At 39.7% G+C, this 19,316-nt stretch overlaps 1 protein-coding gene across 3 annotated transcripts; it reads left to right on the top strand.

Moving 5' to 3' along the window:
* The first annotated feature begins 2,863 nt into the window (after window positions 1-2,863).
* mier2 (mesoderm induction early response 1, family member 2) lies at window positions 2,864-18,312 on the top strand. Of its 3 annotated transcripts, none has more exons than XM_058639144.1 (12): window positions 2,864-2,886; window positions 5,940-6,110; window positions 6,527-6,640; window positions 8,518-8,626; window positions 9,222-9,301; window positions 9,698-9,767; window positions 9,973-10,121; window positions 10,365-10,446; window positions 11,870-11,964; window positions 12,043-12,173; window positions 13,516-13,661; window positions 15,602-18,312. In XM_058639144.1, the coding sequence occupies exons 2-12, from the start codon at window positions 6,084-6,086 to the stop codon at window positions 16,045-16,047; spliced, it is 1,449 nt and encodes a 482-aa protein (XP_058495127.1). In that variant the 5' UTR covers window positions 2,864-2,886; window positions 5,940-6,083; the 3' UTR covers window positions 16,048-18,312. The 3 variants fall into 3 exon arrangements, with proteins under 3 accessions (XP_058495127.1, XP_058495128.1, XP_058495129.1); XM_058639145.1 differs by lacking the exon at window positions 2,864-2,886 and adding an exon at window positions 3,997-4,122; XM_058639146.1 differs by lacking the exon at window positions 2,864-2,886 and adding an exon at window positions 4,300-4,483.
* The last annotated feature ends 1,004 nt before the right edge of the window (window positions 18,313-19,316 follow it).

Here is a 19,316-nt window from a genome sequence, read left to right as displayed (position 1 = left end):
GGTCAGTGGTCCTTTTCTCCTCCACATCCAAAACATGTTTTTACTGCACTCTACAGTAACAGTTGTTTTGACCTATTCAAGGTTAAGTAAACCACGAAATACATTTTTAAAGTATGTGCTAGTAATCAGGGGTTGGGGTTTTTTAGAATTTGGAATTAGAATTAGTTTAACCCATCCTTATTACACACCAGTACTGAACACAGACAAGCCTTGCTCAGGGGCACCTTCAGGTTACAAGCCCATTTCCTTTCCTCTTGGCCATGGACTGTCCACCACACGCTGCATGGCAAGAATGGTTGCACCAGGGACAAAGCTGTTCCTGTAGTTTTGGGGACTTCAAATCTTTAACCAGGGGGAGGAGGAGAATGAAAGGGTTGTTTCATGCACTACCATGATTTATTTCTGTTTTGCAACAGGTAAAAATGCCAAATGCTGGTATTGAAAAAGGAGAACAAAAAGTATGTCATGTAACCAAACGTAACAGCTGGTTTTGAACATTTAAATGAAACAAACTTGTACATGAACAGCTGCCGTCTCCATGTTTAGTCTCAGTGCAACTCCATTACCTTGAGAAACACCGTTCTATAAGAACACTCCAACACTCCCAAGTCTTACATAATGTCTTGAGTGTGTCTCTGACATCAGCATCCGTTTCATAGTGATCGGGGAAGGTTGCAAAAAATCCTGTGTTAATGGAGTAGTTTGAAAGACAGAGAGGCTCTCACTAAGAATCATGACTCGGTGTTGCATTGTGGGAAATGTAGGCTCCATTGGTTTTGAAGCTTGTTCCTCCACATCGCTGAAAAAGGAAAACAGTTGACAAACTTGTTTAGTTTAATTTCTTCCTGAAACCGTTTTTTTTTTTGTTTTTTTTTATCAACCAGTTCCTTTTTTCAGTACAGATGCTTCTGCTTCATTGCTACTGAAACTGCATGTTACATCCAATAATGAAGAGATGAAAATGACTTTTGTTGCTGTGAAAGTCCATGGTGTAACATTTAAGAGTGTTCTTGGGTTGAAGTTAAATATACTACCCATACGTTTGTTTGTATACGTGTATCATGTCTTTTAGGTTTTTGTATAGCCATAGAAGAAAGCTTTTTCATGTACATTAGGTGAGGCCTTACCTTGACGCGGCCGTCATCTTGTGCTGCCATGTTTCTACGGCAGCCTGAATGGAAAAAATGTGTTTGAAGCTTATGCAAATTTAGGAATTCCTTACTTTCTGGTATGTAATTCCTTGACGCATTTGGAAAAGGGCTGTCGACTAATTCTTATTCACTAACTCCATGGTTCTCAAACTGGGGCCTGTTCACCATCAGTTGTACATGAGCTTCCTCTGGTGGTGCTTGGAGGAAAATACTGTTCTACTATATAAACCAGGGTATGTGATCAGAGTGGAGCTGAGGGATTTTAACCAGCGTGCGTGGAAAATGAATAATAAATGAAATAATAATAATTAGAGTCACCTTATCTCTCGCTCCATCTTAATCTAATGCCACTATACCAGTGTGTGAAGTATGTGAGGAAGAGGAGGGAGCAAAAGACCTTGTTGGGAATAAATCTGCCTCCTGTGAAATGCCGATAGCTGACTTTGCTCAGTTTATTAACACCACTGTATTTTAAATTTGGTGATAATGGTGTTACTTTGAGAACTTTCTCAGGTTATACTTGGTATTTTGTATGTTTCTTAAAATGTCCAATGATGGAGTTTCTGTCACATACACATAGGCCTCTTGTTTTCTTCAAAATGACACAACTGTATCCTGTACCTGCACTTTGTGGGTTGTTATAAATCCCTGTTTTTTTTACATGTTTAAAATATGTCTTCTTTCTTTTCGTGAAAGGCCGTAAACACAACATTAAGACCTTGTGTAAAACATTCAGCAGCTGCCTTTATGAACAGCCTTTGTTCAGCACACAGGACACACACAGAGTTTAAGACCCACTGAAGAAATAACCAAGTGTCGAGGCTTGTCTTACCTTAATAAAAAACCCTTTAGGGGCAATTAAAGAGAGAAAAGGTCTCTTGGAGAGGGAGGAGCAGCCTGATGGTGAACAAATCCCGCTTTGTCTGCACTCAACTCTCTCACACACTCGTTAATATGAACATAAACATTATAAAAACGGGCTGTCTGATACAGCAGCTGAATGGAAAAAAGAATTCTGTATTTGTGTCAGATTTTTGTTTATTTATTCATGTTTTGTCTGTTATATTATCAATTTGACAGCTAATGTTGATTTTCAGATGGTCACATTTATTCATTACATTCAGTTTATCTTTTATTTCATGCTCAAATTCTACTTTTACTGATGTTCCCTGTTGGTGCACTATATGACTGTGTCCTGCACATCCAACTGTTCTGTCATGTATAATTGTGTACACAAGAGAGAGAGGCCAAACTTGACACTGAGATCAAAGAACATACGGTCACACTTTCTTAATACACAAATGTGTTTTGTTCCGTTTCTGTGTGTGGTTTGGCCTTTTGTTGACACAAATACAGTTCTGTTCCCCGCAGTGCCTTTTGAAACACGATCGTTGGTTCACTCAGGTGATGCTTACACATGGAAATCTGGAAATTGGGCTATTACCTAATTTGCTTTGTTTGATTAACACTTAGATTAAGAACTTACCAAAACAATTTAAAGAGCACACGTTTCATTGTGCTTTATTAAATTCAAATAATAAACACAGGACATATATTCAACAAAAGGTGAATTGGGAAATAGACAAATGTCTTGAAAATGGTAAATTCTTTTGTTCATTCATTCATTGTCTACTCTTTATCCTCCACATGAGCATCACGGGCCGCTGAAGTCAATCCCAGCTGACACGGGGTGACAGGCATGTTTCACCCTGGACAGGTCATCAGTCCATAACAGGTCCGGTAACTTCTTTTGTATGAATTTGAATCAGAAATCAGAACTTCTCAGGTTAACTTATAATCATCTTGAATTCAATTATTTCTTAGTTTCTTGAACAGAGACCATGCACAGCAGCATTAATCACAAAGGAAAATATGCTCTGTACCAGACTGTAGCTCTCGAAGCTAATTTCCATCTGCAGTTCCTGAGACACACAGACATAGGTTACACATGGTATACCACCAGTAAGGAAAACAATACAGAGCACCGGTAACAGGTAACACTTGTAGAAAAGTACACTATCAGCAAGTAAGTGTAATGTTATGCCTTTTTAACCCCCTGCCCAGCCCTTGTAAAGTGTGGTATTACAGAATGTGACATTAGACATATACTGTTTTCTCTGGTAAAGGGAATCCCGACAAATGATTCAATTAATGCTGACATGTCAAATAGCTCTTGCCAATAGGCTTAAATGGGAACTCAGACAGGGAAACTTAACTGGGCCAAAACTACTAAGACTGAGGTCAAGACTACTGAAACTACAGTATGTGGTGCCTTTTTTTAAAATAGTATCAGTTCAGACCAATAAAACACATACATTTATTTACTTAAAAGTAATGTTAATTGTGAAAAAATGAAGCAGCAGTGGTGTTAAAGGCCATCACTATAACTTGAACTATGTACTTTTCTATGCACTTTCCTCTGTATAGCTGTGGAGTATGTTTTTATATTCTCCATATATTTTTTTTATTATGTTATCTCTTATTTGTCATATTCTATGTATAGCTGGGGAGTATGTTTCTTATATTGTATTCTTTTATATTCTGCTCTCCCAATAGTAAAATCTATCAGGTAATTAAAACAAACATTAAAAGTAAAAAAAAATATATATATATATATATATATGTATATATATATTAATAAACATATTATATATTAATATCAAATATTTGCCAAATACAATAATATTTTCTTTTTTTAAATATATACTGCTTTAAACCGGTAGAGCATGAAAAGTGGTACCGAAAGTCTTCATAACTTTGACATATAATATCTGCAGTAACACTATCTGTGGCCGCGGTGAACAGAGACATAAGCGGCTTAAATTCCTCGTATATGTGGAGAATAAAACTCTGCAGCCAACTGTAGCATTCGCTGCTGCTCAACTGCTGTGGCAAAGGAGCGGAGCTGTGCACGAGAGTACAACATCCGGGCTATAGTATAGTCAGCTTGCGCAGAAACGGAATGGCGGAGGTAAGTGAGCGAAAACGAGGAATGCAATGAACCGAGCGAAAGAGAAACTGGACCGAATGTGAGGCTTGTGTCCGTCCGTGTCAGTCGAAGCGGCTGTGGACGGTGTCAGCGGCCGGAGAGCGCTGAGTAAAACGGGGCTGGGGAGGCATTTGAAGTGGGGGAAGCAGGGGAAGACATGGAGAGAGAGAGCCTCCTCTCCAGTCAGCGTATCGCCTCTCTCGCTCTCTCTCTCTGCCTTCTTGGCTTTAAAGAGCCATTCCCTCTGCCGCGATAGTAAAGCCGTAGAAAACAATAGGGAGGCACAGCGTCAAACACCGTGGTGCTGAACTATTTTCAGGTGCGCGCCGCCGTGAAAAAGTTGGTAAGAGATGTCACGACTCGGCGTCGGTAAACTCCGGCCGTGTGTTTCGGAAATATTCAGAAGTAGTTATTTCCTTCTTGTGCCGCTCGCAGTGAGCCGGAGAGAGGAAGAGTCGTTCAGCACCAAGTCACAGGAAAGCGCCCCTAGTCAGAGCTGATGTACTGTACGTGCTGCTGCTGGAGAAGCACCACGACATTTACATTTTCTCCGGAATTTAACGACGTCTTTGTCCACAAATGGCATCGTTTGAGCTGTTTAAGACGCCGGCACTTTATCTAACCAGGGCGGGTTTGTTTAGATCAACGTATGGACACTCTGTCCCCCTCTAAACTTTTTAAAAAATGTCTCTTTTTTTGGCCTGTACTTTGCATGTCTTCTTCAAAGACACCCGTCTCACTGTTTCTTCAGCTCTTAATCTGAAAATCGCGAGACAGAAACTAGACACGAGACAGTATGAAGAATGCGATGTCACATTCATCCTAACAATTTAGCATTATATATGTTATTAAGTTTTCAGGGAAAAGTGCAACAACAACTCATGTTACAGAATTGACTAACATGTGTAACACTTCACTCATGTGACATGTAGGACATTCTTCTGTCAACATTCTGAAGTGATAATAGAAAGAGCCTTAACTTTTCAGACTGTTTTTGTCAGAAAACCTGAATTATACTTGTGTATAGTTGCCTGTAGGCAGGGCCGTTGCTTTGTGTAGGCTGCCATCTGATTTATATACCATTTCTGTTTTAAGTGGAAGCTTAAAACAGAAATGAAGAACAACACCATCCTTTCTGGTGTGTGAAGGCCACGGTAGTTTTGTGATACAGTTGGGAAATGGAGTTGTGACGGGAGGAGTTAAAGTCTGCAGTCTCATCATTTTTACATACTGGACCTTTTAAAATTAGATCATTATAAATTATTAGAAAGACAGAGGCTGAATCACCAGGACTGTATGTTGGCTCGCCACTCTAATGAAATTGTAACACTTTTCCTCATTCACAACTATGCCAAGTATGGGAATTCACCACTATCAACTTATTATGAAAGCTTATCGTGATGTTCGTATGTGTTTGTACTGTCCCATCCTTCATAGAATTACTATTTTACTATTGAAAGATACTGTATGTTCTGACACTCAGACACAAACACAGGGCAAACATAAACAGTAAATAGCAGTAGTTAATGTTAAACATTTCCTTCATGATGCAACAAAGTGCCGCAATCTATAACCCAGTATGATAACCCAGAGTAGGGGGTTTAGAGGTCAAGTATCAGCTGATCTACATGAGGATGACCCAGGATCAGCCACTGTTGTTTGTGTATAGTCTTCATGTGTGCTAGTGTCCCACAAATGAACAGAACACACTGTCCCGCTGTGTTGAATGCTCCTGCTGTTTCACATTTTTACATTGCTTTGAATGCTTATGTAAACAGGCGTGTGTGTGTGTGTTGTAGGTGGGTGAAATGCCTCTGGAGATGAATGTAGAGGTCATGGCCTAAGTGGAGAGTGGATGAGGAACAGCGATGAAGACCCTCAGCAGGAGGAACCAGAGTCTTAACGGGCCTTAGAGGAGTCCGAGGTGACCACTCCTCTCCCCCATGAAGATGGCAGCACAATCCAACACTGTACGTACAAGTTCAGCCATTCATCTGTATTACCACAGTGCCTTTGACAAAATCTGAATTTCTTTTATTTTTATTGTATTAACTGTTGTCACGTGATGTGTGAAGTATTTGTTTAGAACAACTAGTATATGAACAAACATCCTGTGAAGACGGAGCTCAGGAAATGATGTAAAGTCTCTACTTTTGCTTCAAACTGGAGCCTTATTCTTGAAGAGCTTTTACCAAATAATCTTTAATGAGTGAAATCTCAAATAATCAGGAAACACTGTTCAATGTGAACTGACTGCAAGTTGATGGAGGCCAGAGGAGGAAAACGAAAAAAGCCAATGTTACAAATGAAACCATTTTCTAGAAATGTAAACTAAGTCCCACTGCTTTCTCTCCACCTGTTGCTGCCGTCATCTATCTGCTTGCAGGCCAGTGAGCTTCCTTTGGAGGAGCTGCTGGCGCTGTATGGATACACTGTGTCAGACTCCGAGAAGGACACCTGTAAAACGGCTGCCAGCCTGCCAGGCATGACACTGGACAAGGTGAGATTTAACCCACGCCCTGTCCACACATGCATGTGTCCTCTTTGATATCTAATTTCATTTAACTCACAAGTGTTGTGACAATATGTGGTCCGCCAAAAAATGTTTTTTTTCTGTGTTTGTTTAAGATGTTTAGAATAGAGTAGAACTTTATTGTCCACCAAGGTGGAAATTTGACACATTATATATATTTTTTTTTGTTACCATTCTTATTTTATTTTATTCTATTCTGTGTTTTGCTATTGGGTGCACTTTTTTACCACATACAGTACAATTTGATCTTGCATGCTGGACCAGTAAAATAATAGGATAAAAACCTATGAACGACAAGAACTCCACATTTTTCCCCTTTGTTTTAGATTTAATGAAGTGTCTTTTTACAAAACAAATTATGAACATCCTCAAATTTCTTGAGAAAAACAAGTGGAATTTTAACAATATTATGCCTAAGTTTACCATTGACACATGTGCATTACAATTTACAGATCACACTGGATCTACAAAGGCACAAAACGTTTAGTCACAGGCATCTGGAACTGAAAAATATACTATGTTATTTAAATTTAACAAATTGTGGGCCGGATTGGACCCTCAGGTGGACCCTTGGGCCGTACGTTTGACACACCTGCTCGTCTGGCACACTGTCATTTCTAGGGTTCAAAACATTTGTTAATTTTTAACATGGATCATGGATTGACTCCCTCTTACTGAACCTTTAACTTCAATTTAAGCTACAGTTAGGAATTGGGTTTAGGTTCCATCCGGTGTGAACAGAGATGATGTGGCAAGCGTGACATCACACGAGCACGATGCAATGTCGCAGCTAATAAGTTCAACAAAGAAGAACAACACAGCATGCTAAACAAAAGGCAGTGGTCGTTGCCTATATGTGTGTCTCACTGTCACAATTCGCCCAGTCAGCGGATTCTAGTGTTTCCAGCACAACCATTTAAGATATCGCAACAAATGCCAAAAAGTCGGATGGTACTGATCAGTCTTTTTCATAGACTTCACATCAGACAAGGTTTAAAGGGCTCTTGGACCAGTCCTCTCCTGGAAGTCTCTCTCTTGTCTATAGAACAAAAGCTGCATTTCCACAAAGCGGTAAAGACTAGTTCAGTATGGTATGGTATGGAACAGTAAACTCCACTGTGGCTGGCTTTTCCACCAAGGTCTGTGTAGGCTGGGTAGGGTTAGCTGTGTCAGCAAAACATTAGACAAGTGTGGCACAGAGAAGTCCACCAGTAACTTCAACAAAGCAAAAGTGACATAGTGAAACATGCTGACATTATTCTTCAATACAGGAACAAAGAAAACAGCCTTGAATGTTCTCTCTGTTGTAATCCATTCTTGTGTCTAGCTCCACCCCTTAGGTGCTGGACCACTGCACTTTGTGCCACAACATAAGGGTACCATGAAGTGTGATGGTACAGATTGCTTATTCTGGTACCTTTTTAATAAATGGAAATACGAATAATTACATAATATACAAAACTAAACCAAATTGTAGTGTGTGGAAACGGGGCTAAACAGGACATCTTCTGTCCCCATGACTGACTGAGTGTTTGGTGGGGGGTCTGCAAGTAAATGTAGGAGATATGATATTTTTGAGATTATCTGGACCAAAGGTCCAGTGCTAATGGTTTCATCAGGCAAGAGATTACATTTATATTTCTTTGGCCTTTGAATCCCCCTTATTTCCACTGTTTCTTTCACTTTAACTGGGTCTTTTTTATGGTCTTTCTCAGTATATTTATTCGTTTCCCTCTACCTATACACTTGTTTCTTGTTAAGTACTTTGATTGGCTCTTGTTCTTTATTTAAATAGAAATAGATTTCTATACTTTTTGATATTCTATTCTTTTTGTTCTGTTCAGGATCAGATAACCGAGGATCTATTTCCTGAGGAGGAAGAAGAATCATCAGCAGATGATCTCACCCCCTCAGTCACCTCAAACACCTCAGGTCTGCTCCGCCATCTCCAAGGTAACCCGCTCCACTCAGAGGTGTTCTTAAACACTTGACTGTATGACTTTTAACAGGATCTCAGTTGTCACTTCAAAAGGAAAGTGAAAACGATGTGTTCATCTCACTTGTGCGATGTTCTTCTAGAGGTTAATGCCTCAGATTTGTGGCGTGGAATATTTTCTCTCAGTTCAGTTTTAAATCACTGCTTTGATGAGTGTGCAGTCTGTTACTAATAACTCACTGCTACATTTGAATGACACTGGGGTTATTAAGTTAAGATGTTTCACCTTTCATGTGACTGCTGGATTTGTCTCCTGTCCACTGAAACATTTCTACTGCGAGTCACTATCTTTGAACAACACCCGGTAGTTACTATGTTTGAAAATATTGACAATATTTGTGCCGAGTACACACAGACTGACATGAACTGAATAAATGGCAGATATGCTGCTATTGTGAGTTTTATTTATTCTACTGTAGAACGATTGACAGATACAGAGCCATGTGTCACATTTTGCTGGCTTATTTCTGTTATATATTAACGGCTGGAGCCTATGTGTGCATTCTTTCATTTGAATTGCCCTCTTCTTTTTTGATGTTTGGTTTCTTGAAGGTGGAGACAAAGCCACGTTAGTCAGCTCGTCAGATGAGGAATCTGACGACACCTCCACTCCCTCCAACGAAGAGCACAAGGTACGATATGGAGGGCAATGACTCAAATCTTAGCGTGACTATAGATTGTTTAACTCACCCACAGAAAGTATCAAAACAAGTATAGTTTTTTTGAAGTCTTTGATAGCAGAATGTGATAAATTCCTTTGATCTCGTGAGCACTGAACATATTCAAAAGGTGTATACACACACACACACACACACACTTTTTATTTGCTGTGTCACACGTGTAAACTTCATATAGCCATAACCACAAAACCATATACTGCAGGGTTACTTGACAAAATGAACATAATATCTGGGGCCACTCTGCTGGACTGACAAATATTTTTTTATTTACCCAACCTTTAGAAAAGACTGGCAATCTTAACCCCCAGCACGCAGCATAGATCACCTCTGAATCTAATTTATTTTCAGGAGATCATGGTTGGCTCCATGTACCAGGCAAAAATCCCTCCACTCAGTCCGTATACCTACCAGGAGAAAGGTAAGCTGCTTATATTATTGTCCTCCTTGTGTTGAATTATATCGAGGAAGCTTTTATGAAGTTATCTAAGCATTTCAGGAGCAATTATCTAAAAATGGACCTAGCCGAACACACCTTACCTCCTGAAATCGAGTCTCTCTCCTTCTCCCAACTCTTTATCCTCTTTCCCTTTTTATTTTTTCTCATTACGTCTCTTTTCCTCTAGCCTACAACGAGGACCAGTTGCTGTGGAGGCCTGATGTTCTGCCGGTGCAAGCGGTCGAGGAGTTCTTGCTAAATACACAGAGACCACATGGCGACGAGCGAGCGGCACACACATTAATGCAGGGCACAACTGTCCGAGACAACGAGCAGGTACAGTTGCTTGACCTTGCATTCCACATGACACTGTCAACTATGTTAAGTGTTTTGCTGCTGCTGACTGTTGTTAGTCATACAGTATATCGTGCCATTACATAACATAACATTACTCGCATGTGTCAGCACAGTGCAAAAGACATTATACTTCAGTAGAGCTCTCAAAAGGTCTCTCTCAAACACATAATATTAAAATAATGTTTTAAATTGTTCTTACGGCACTTTTCTCTTGACTCACAGGCACTGTATGAACTTATAAAATGCAACTTCAATAAAGAAGAGGCACTGAGACGATTACGCTTCAATGTGAAGGTGTTCAGTGGTAAGAGTCTTTCTGTTGTCACACCCTTCACTGACTAAGTGATGCTCAGCTCAACATTACTCTTGCACTCGCTGGGCCTGATTCTTGCATTTCCTGTCATTATCATTCATTTACACACATCTCACAGCGTTCCTGACCATTCACCAAACTTGCATAATGGTTACAGTGGTTGAGGATACAGACTGCGGATGAAAGAGGCTCCATTTTCCCTGTTCCAATTGTTTCATAGTTGTAAAGTGTTGCTTTTAAGTGGAATCCACAAAACGTATCCTCAGCAGGGCTCCGGAGTCCGCCCATTAAGTTGCATTTGCTAACATGTTTTTTGGATCAGTGCAAAATGATTTTATAACCCCTCAAAGCCAGCATGATCATCATATACCAAGTGAAACACTCAACGCAGTTTTTACTACAGAAAGTACCACGAGGCAGCATATCTTCTAGTCGTACTTTGAGATTAGTAAGACCTTTTATTGAGGATATCTATGACATTATGAAACAGATATATTCAGTGTAATGTGTAACAATTACTCGATGAATCATTTACTAAATTAATCGTCAACTATTTTGATAATCAGTTAATCGGTTGGATGCTTTTTTTCATGATTATTTACAAGATTTGTTATTGTTTTAGCTTCTTAAATGTGAATATTTTATTTGTTTATTTGCTCCATAAAACATAGAAATCATTCAAACTCAATATTTTTGGTTTGTGGACAAAAAACCAAACGATTACTCAATTAATCGTGGAAATAATCAACAGATTAATTGATTATGAAACATTTTATGAAAATAATCGTTAGTTGCAGCTCTAATGTTGATATATAGTATTGTTGCCGCCAGGAGCAACTTGGGGTTAAGTGTCTCGCTGGCAGGTAGACTAGCAGAGCCGGGCATCAAACTGTCAACCTTACAGTTGGAAGGCAATCTGCTCTACCATGGCTGCCCCGGCGTCTACTGCCAATCTGCTCTCTTAAGGGCAATACTGTAACTTACACTTGCCCTTTCATTTCTCAAAGACATCTATAGTAGAACACTGTTTGATATTATGTATTGTATTGCCAACTTTTCCATATTTAAGTCTTTGTACGCTGCCTTTTGCCCTATGTCAGCTGGGATTGGCACCAGCACCCCGGCAACCCCCTCAACCACTGGAAACGGGAGATTTAGGTGTAGGTTTTCTTTGCCAAGAAGTCAGGCTGCGAACTGTATGAGATTCACTGAAGCACATGTATTCAGCCCTGTGGAATGGTTTTCTAATACTAACACAGCAAAGCTTCATATTCAGTGCCAATCTCACAGATGTAACTCATCTTTTACTGACTCTCAGCAGAAAGCACTGATGAAATAAATACAATTTAAAATGGTTGCTTTAATCATGAATTAAGATGAACGTGTCGCACCAATCCTCTGATGCTTTCTTTAGAGGAGCTATGTGCCTGGAGCGAGGAAGAGTGCAGGAACTTTGAGCACGGCTATCGAGTTTATGGGAAGAACTTTCACCTCATTCAGGCCAATAAGGTGAGTAGTGAGTCTTTCGTCTAAAGTTTGCTTTCCAAATGTTGACAGCATGGCATTTGACCTTTTCTTACACCTCAGGTACGAACGCGCTCTGTGGGCGAATGTGTCGAGTATTACTACATGTGGAAGAAGTCTGACCGTCACGAGTATTTCACTCAGCAAACCACCAGGATCAGCCGCAAGAAATACAGCCTGCAGTCAGGGAGCATGTGAGTGACTCAAGTCAAGTTTAATTTGTCTGGGAAATTTAAAAAGAACTGCTAAAAATAGAAATGTAAAAAAAGTAAAAATAGTGTGAATCCACAATGTTTTACCTATTTACAGGTTAATTGTAGTAAAGTATAGTATGAGTCGTTTTGACTTAATATATAAAGTGTTTTCAGCACTTACTCACACTACCTCGCTTCCTACTACTATTAAATATTATCACTATGCAGAATGCAATTGAATATAATACCTATAAGTATGTTTGCATAATTGTATTTTATAATTTAAAATGCTTATCTTAGCCTTAGAATAAGCCTTTTAAATGTTCTTTTGGCGAAATGGGCAGAGAGTGGTTGAAGTCATGAAAGAGTGTTTACATATCTTCTGGTATGTGAAGGCCAGTGTAGTTCCCTGAAGCATTTTGGAAAGGGAGGGGTAGTCTGCAGTCTTTACCGTCACATTTGACTCATTCTTACACACTTACTTCTGCAAGAAACTGGTTTTGGGAACTGTCTTGAGTGCATCTTTTAATTGAGGATCTTCTAGGAGACCCTATATATGGTTTGCATGAGTATCCCCTCTGGCAGCCCCTCTGGTTCCAACAACCGGATCATGTTCGAAGTCACTCAAATGATCTTTCTTCCCGTTCTCAGTTTAAACCTCAGCAGGTTCTCTTGACCATGTCTACATGCCTTCATGTTTTTGAGTTGCTGCCGTGTGATTGGCGGTTAAACAGGTGTACTTAAAGAAGTGTATGTGGTCTTTAGATTATCCAGAGTAACAGGCCACTTTGGCTGTGAAAGGAAATCAGCAGAAGTGTCTCCTTTTTTTATTCTTTGTGATTTCTATTGTATTAAGAGGAAGGCCGCACGGTGGCGCCGGGTGAGTGAGTGAGTGGGTGGTTGGGTGGGTGTGTGGGTCTTCGCTGAAAAAACATGCATATATATAGGTTAATTGCCCGGAGGTGTGAATGTGAGACTGAGTGGTTGGATGTTGGCTCTGAGATGGACTGGTGACCTGTCCAGGGTGTACACCGCCTTTCATCCTGTGCCAGCTGGGATTGGCTCCAGCTCCCTGTGACCCTCATGAGGAGGATAAAGCAGTAGACAATGAATGAATGAATGAATTAGGATGATTTAGCTCAAACCTGCAAATCAGGTGCTGACGGTCAAGGAGGGAGGAATAATAATAAGAGCCTAATAAAAATTACTTCATTGCAGTCTCATTATTCCTCTGTTTAATGCCACTGTTTCTTTATCTGACATTGTCTGTTGGTAATGTTAAGATGACACAATGTTGACTCACACTTTCCTGTGCTGACAGTGGTTGTGTTGTGTGTTGCAGGGATGACGGAGAACAGGATGGGGAGATTGGTGAGCTGGAAGGAAACAACAATTCCTCAGAATTATTGTCTCACAGCTCTGTGGGCAGATCTAGGCAGCTGGAGTCTCCATTACCTCCACAGTCAAACCTGGACTTGGACAAACGAGGTAAATTAGGGCTATTCTCTTATTCTTATTCTCAAATCCTGTAATCTGCTGCCAGTGTTAATTCAGCAAAGCATAAAATGAACAGTAGAGTGAATCTTTTCTCTTGGATAGACCAATATAATGCACATAACTAGCACTTTACAGTTAAATGTGACAACAGATGGATGACAAATGAAAGTAAAAATCAAATCACTACATGCCATTTGGGCAACTTCTGTGCAGTTTGACATACATCTTGAATTTTAGGTGGTATAAACGCCAATGTTTCTAAATAAAATTTCTTAATTTGTTGTTTTAATGATGATGGTACACTGTGCTGTGTAACATGTTGATCCGAAATATAACATAGGTGTTTAGACATTTTTTTTCTGTTTATAAAAGTATTTTTCTAAAACTCATCACACAGTCATATGGATTTTATGTTTATGTTCCTCTTGGTGATGGTGACGTGTGTTGCCTTTTAATTTGACATCATCATTCATTTTCTTATGTTCTCATGTTTTGTTCCCCCCTCTTTATTTCCCCATTACCCCATTATTTTTCCTGTGTGCATGTCCATGTCCGTCTGTGTGTGTGTGTGTGTGTGTGTGTGTGTATGTGCTGTGCATGTTGACATGGTGCTCCAGAGAAGGAGGGTCGACCCCGGCGCAGACGAACGCCCCGCTTTCTCTTAAAGCCATGAACTCATCCACTCATTGCCACTGAAAGCAGGCTGGGCCTGCAGGTAAAGAAAACTGGAAACTTGAAAGAGTCGAGGAATGATTTTTTTTTATGACTGGGAATAAATCACTGTGGTGTATAATCATATTTTAATTAAAAGCACAAAGAACAGTGTTACGGTGAATGACCTTGAGCCAAGCAGTAAATGCCACATTCATTCACAGATAATGACAAATATATTAAGTTATTTTAGAAGGAATTCTTTCATAGCCATGTATATGTTACTATATTACTTGGTATAAGCACAAAGCTGCAGGCAAACCCAAGAATCGTAACATCCGTGGGCTATTAACTGAAGAGACGCTTTGAATCCTGTACAATGCATTCATGCATATGTTTGTTCCCTCACTGATGCTGCAGAATGTAGTTTAAGTTATCAACAGAGGAACATCTCTATCAATTCAATAATAAAAGTAGTAGAAACTGGAGACAAAGTCAGTATAATGACAGTAAAGATGATATGAGCTAGGAATACTGTAGAACACTGTAGCGCTCGGGCATATTCTTCCAGAGAGCTGTAGCTGTACAGCGAAGTAGATGGTGAAAAATATCTTTGTCCCCAGTTTCAACTTCTATATCTGTTCAATACATCATGCCTACAACACGTCCTTTATTAAGTAAAAACTTGAGCATTTCAATTCCCTGAATCTATGCATTTTTTCAACTTTTATTATGAAATATTTGCAGGACTGATGGATGTATGACTTTAATTTTAAAGAGTCCTGACATGTAGTTGAATACAAAGGAGTATTTCGATACACAGCAGGAGCTCTGCAGCAGCCGTGCTTTCCTGTGTGACGCGTCACACACTAAATACTCCTCCAATATTGCCCGGGCTTTAAAGGAATACTTCACCAATTTGCATTTAGCTTCGTATTTCTAGAATAGGGGTAGTATGTTTGAAAAACTGCTTCCTAACATCAGTTTCCCCTGAGTTGAGAAATATCTTCATTCTTTTCTTTCTCACGTGCCCACCAGTGACACTTGGTCCTGTTAGAAATATATATATATATATATATATATATATATATATATATATTACCCCTATTCTAGTAATACAAAGCTAAATGCAAATCTGTGAACTATTACTTTACTGTGGCAAAAGGGAACACAAATATATTCAGTAATGTCATTGTAAATATGTACAAGAAATATCCATTAGTGTATCTAATTACAGTTACATTGTATTAATCACTGTGAACTCCTCTACATGTGTCCAGATGGTGAGCTGGTGACGGGGCTGTCAGAGCTGTGTGGAGACAGATATCCTCAGCAGCTGTTTGGCTGTCTTTTCTCTCTGCAGCCCATGGACGACCCGAGGGATCCTGGCTTGGTTAGTTGTTGTCCCTCAGCTCCAATCCAGCTCCAGTCCCAGCCCTCTGCCCTCAGCTCCCAGTCTCGTTGTGGGAGCCCTCTGTGCTGCTATGACGACCACTGCCTCCCAGGCTCCTGCTTCTACCAGCTCCACATGCGGGGTGGACCTTTTGTTACCGACAGCCTTGACTGTACTTCTGTTGGTGCTGGTGTCGCTCCTGGGCTGCAGGTGGACTTCGGCCTGCCGTCTGCCTCTCCTCCCTCATCCAATGTCGTCGCATCACACTTTCAGGCTCCTGCAGCATTCACACTCTCTCACACAGGGAGGGGAAAATGGGAAAATCAAAATTGAGTTGTACTCTCTTTTTTTCTTCAAACTCATTGATTGGTGTTGGTTAGTAACAGGACAAAAAAAAGTGCATTTACTTGACTTACGGAAAAAAGGAAGGACCTGCTACCTGTGCTGGGGCACTACTTGTCCTGTTGAATCCTGTTTTTTTTTTTTTTTTAAATGAATACACTTGAACGTTCTGTCCATTGCGGAAGTGTTAATCACTGATTATGTGTTTATTTATAACAGCCTATCACCACAACCTGCACCAGGGGCGTGTGGTTGATTGGCTATGATGAATACACACTTGTTGAAAGCTCAGTGGCGGGATGAGAGTCGAGCTGTGACAGACAATACGAGCAACTGTTGCTTTTTGTTTTTCTTATTTATCAAGATGGAGAAGTTTGACTTTTGATTCATGAAATAATGTGTAACTTGTGCCGCTAATTGCTCAGCTCTTCTGCCGCTGCAGCCGTCTTGAGATTTGTCTCTGAACAGTGCCGCAGAGACATAACTGTTGGGACATTTGAGCTCAGAGTAAATCCTATCCATTCAAACAATATACCGTAGTTTATTTAATACGTTTCATGTCCTCTCCTCAGCTGTAGTCGTCTCCTCCTCCACTCTGTCTGTAAATCTTTGGCACAAGACTTGATCTTTTGAAGAACTCAAGCTGTATTTAAAAATGGAGCCTTGTTGGAGCAACAAGGAGATGCAGCAATCTTCAGGATTTTGTTTTTATTTGCTTGGCTTTTGTTGGAAAGTGTCATTCTTTTTCTTCCTTATGAATTATATGGAGATTTACATATGTGCAATGCTTTGTCATCATTTCCTCTGTTAATGTTTCTGTCATTTTTAATCTTGGGTTGCATGGAGAACCTGTTTGACCTACAGGCTTAGAATAAAGTGTTCATACTAAGACACCTATGTCACTCAATCCAAATGTAATTTCTCAGGTTTTGCACCTTTTTAATGAATTTCTAAGCCCTGTTAACAGGAGTTGACCAGCTAGTGGTCACTGAGTCTGCCATTGTCATTCTGGACAAGTTTCATACGTATAGGTTGATACAATTAAAAAGGTGCTTGCTACTGAATGTCTCTAGGATTAAGAAACAGCTAGTGACAGCTGTTGGGGTTCTTCCTATGTGTAATTTAACAGTAACTCTCGAAGCATTCACTTTTTACTAAAGCCAAATTCCACCAACTAAGAGGAAGCAACGTCCAAGTTTGTTCAATCTGTGTTGGAATGTCAAAGAACAATAGCAATATTTTTTAGCATCTCGTTTTCCTTGTCGAAATGTTGAATTTAACATCTTTAATGACCCTAATTTGACGTTGTGGACTATACTGAAAAATGTACACTTCGCACACTACACACACACACATTTAGTATTTTATGGTACAAATCTCGGTTGTCCAGTTTCCTCCCACAGTCCAAAAACTTGCAGATTTGGGGATTAGGTAAATTGGTATTGGACACTCTAAATTGTGTGTTGAGAGTGAATGGTTGTTTGTCTCTTTGTCACTCTGTGATGGACTGGCGACCTGTCCAGGATGTACCCCACCTTTTGCCCTATGTCAGCTGGGATTGGCACCAGCACCCGAATACTCGAATGAATTGGTACAACATTATAAATGTGGGTTTATAGTCTTACAGTTCCAAATGTCAACATAATCTGCCACTATAACATTTTTAAGAAGTGATTTAATGGTGAGAGAATCTGCCTCACTCAAAACCAGAGTGCTAATTATGTAGACTTAGAAAAAAGAAACCCAAAACATGCAGACACGGATTCTTGCTGTAAATATTATACAATTATTTTATGTAATGAGACAGAGTCAATATGAGCAATTTTCCTGATTAAAGAAAGATGAGGTCATGTAGTGAGTTGTGCATTCATGTGTGCACATGTGTGATATTTCTGCATGGCAGACCATTTCAGTCACACACAGTAACTGGGAATGAAATGATTTTGCTGTTTATTATTATTATTATTATTTCTTAATTATATGTCTATTATGTCTTCCTTGTTTCAGCTCATGTGCGCTTTTCCTGTGATCTCTGTTAAAAGTCAAGTCTCTGCTTTGTTTACTCGAGGAGCTCGGGACAAGATCATGAAGGCTGGAGGATTAGAAAAATGACTGCCTGCCTGTTGATTCTTTAGTTTCATTTTCATTTTTTTAGCAATTTATATATTGTACAGCCTCCGTTATGTTTGTGCATAATTATTTTATTTTGTAAAGAAAAAACAAACAAAGAATTAAAATGAACATTGGTGAAATATAGACATTGGTTTGTGTGTGACTGAATTTTGGACCTGTTCGGGTGTCGTTTTCATGTTTCAAAGTGGAAATTGTGGAATGTTACTTTCCCTCATATGCCTTGCAACAAACTAAACACACCGTTTATTTTAAAGGTTTAACAAGTCTGAAATGTCTGCTGGCTGTGAGTGGTTCAAGGACGTCCACTATAGCTGGGATGATCAGGCCTCTTGTACTGGAACCTCCTGTGCAGGACCAATCCGCTTCCAGGATCCACCTAGACTCACACACACACACACACACGTCATTCAATCAAACATGCACACCTGCAACTCATCTCACACTCACACACACACACAACACAAGGAAAACACATTCACGTAACAGTCATGGTAAAATCTCAGGACAACAAATAGCTTCAAGCTAATGGGAAGCACGAGGCACTGCTGAATCAAACTATTCAAGAATGCATAGCAGCAACCTCTAGTGGAGACACAGCGATACTGCACATACACCCACACCCACACCCAAACTAACACATGCAGTAGGAAAACTGTTCCACACACACACACACACCAGTTATGCATCTACACGCCTCTTCTAGTAACACAGGTGTTACTAATAACAGTAATTAGTGTTCCACTCAGGGGTCGTGCTATTGTAAAAGTAGGTCAAACTAAATATGTGATACTGAAACTTGTTGAAGCTGTTAAGTTGTTCTTGAAAATTTTATTTTGAAACTGCATACATGTTTTTTCCTGTCTTTTAATAAATATGTTACTTGTTTTAATGATTTGATGTTTTGCTCTTACCAGTTCTTATTGTGCTCACTTTGAGGTCATTTGCGATGTAAAGTTTCCTTATGGACAAAATGTATTATTATTATTTGCCAAAATACAGTGAGTGGATGTATGGCCACTATAGCTTTGCTGAAACAACAAATCTAATGGTCCCTTGTACACTTTTGCACAGTAACCCACATTCTGTGTTGTTTACAACCACAAGATCTGCAACACAATTCAGTGTTT

Source organism: Solea solea, chromosome 9, assembly GCF_958295425.1.
Source record: "Solea solea chromosome 9, fSolSol10.1, whole genome shotgun sequence".
Taxonomy (NCBI): domain Eukaryota; kingdom Metazoa; phylum Chordata; class Actinopteri; order Pleuronectiformes; family Soleidae; genus Solea; species Solea solea.
This window is presented reverse-complemented; position numbering and strand designations above follow the sequence as displayed.

Excerpts from the sequence above, each read along its gene's own strand:
- mier2 (XM_058639144.1), top strand. The coding sequence starts at position 6,084 with ATGAAGATGGCAGCACAATCCAACACT. Across the intron at positions 6,641-8,517 it reads CAGGCATGACACTGGACAAG|GATCAGATAACCGAGGATCT; the intron begins GTGAGATTTAAC and ends TGTTCTGTTCAG. Across the intron at positions 11,965-12,042 it reads ACCTCATTCAGGCCAATAAG|GTACGAACGCGCTCTGTGGG; the intron begins GTGAGTAGTGAG and ends CTTACACCTCAG.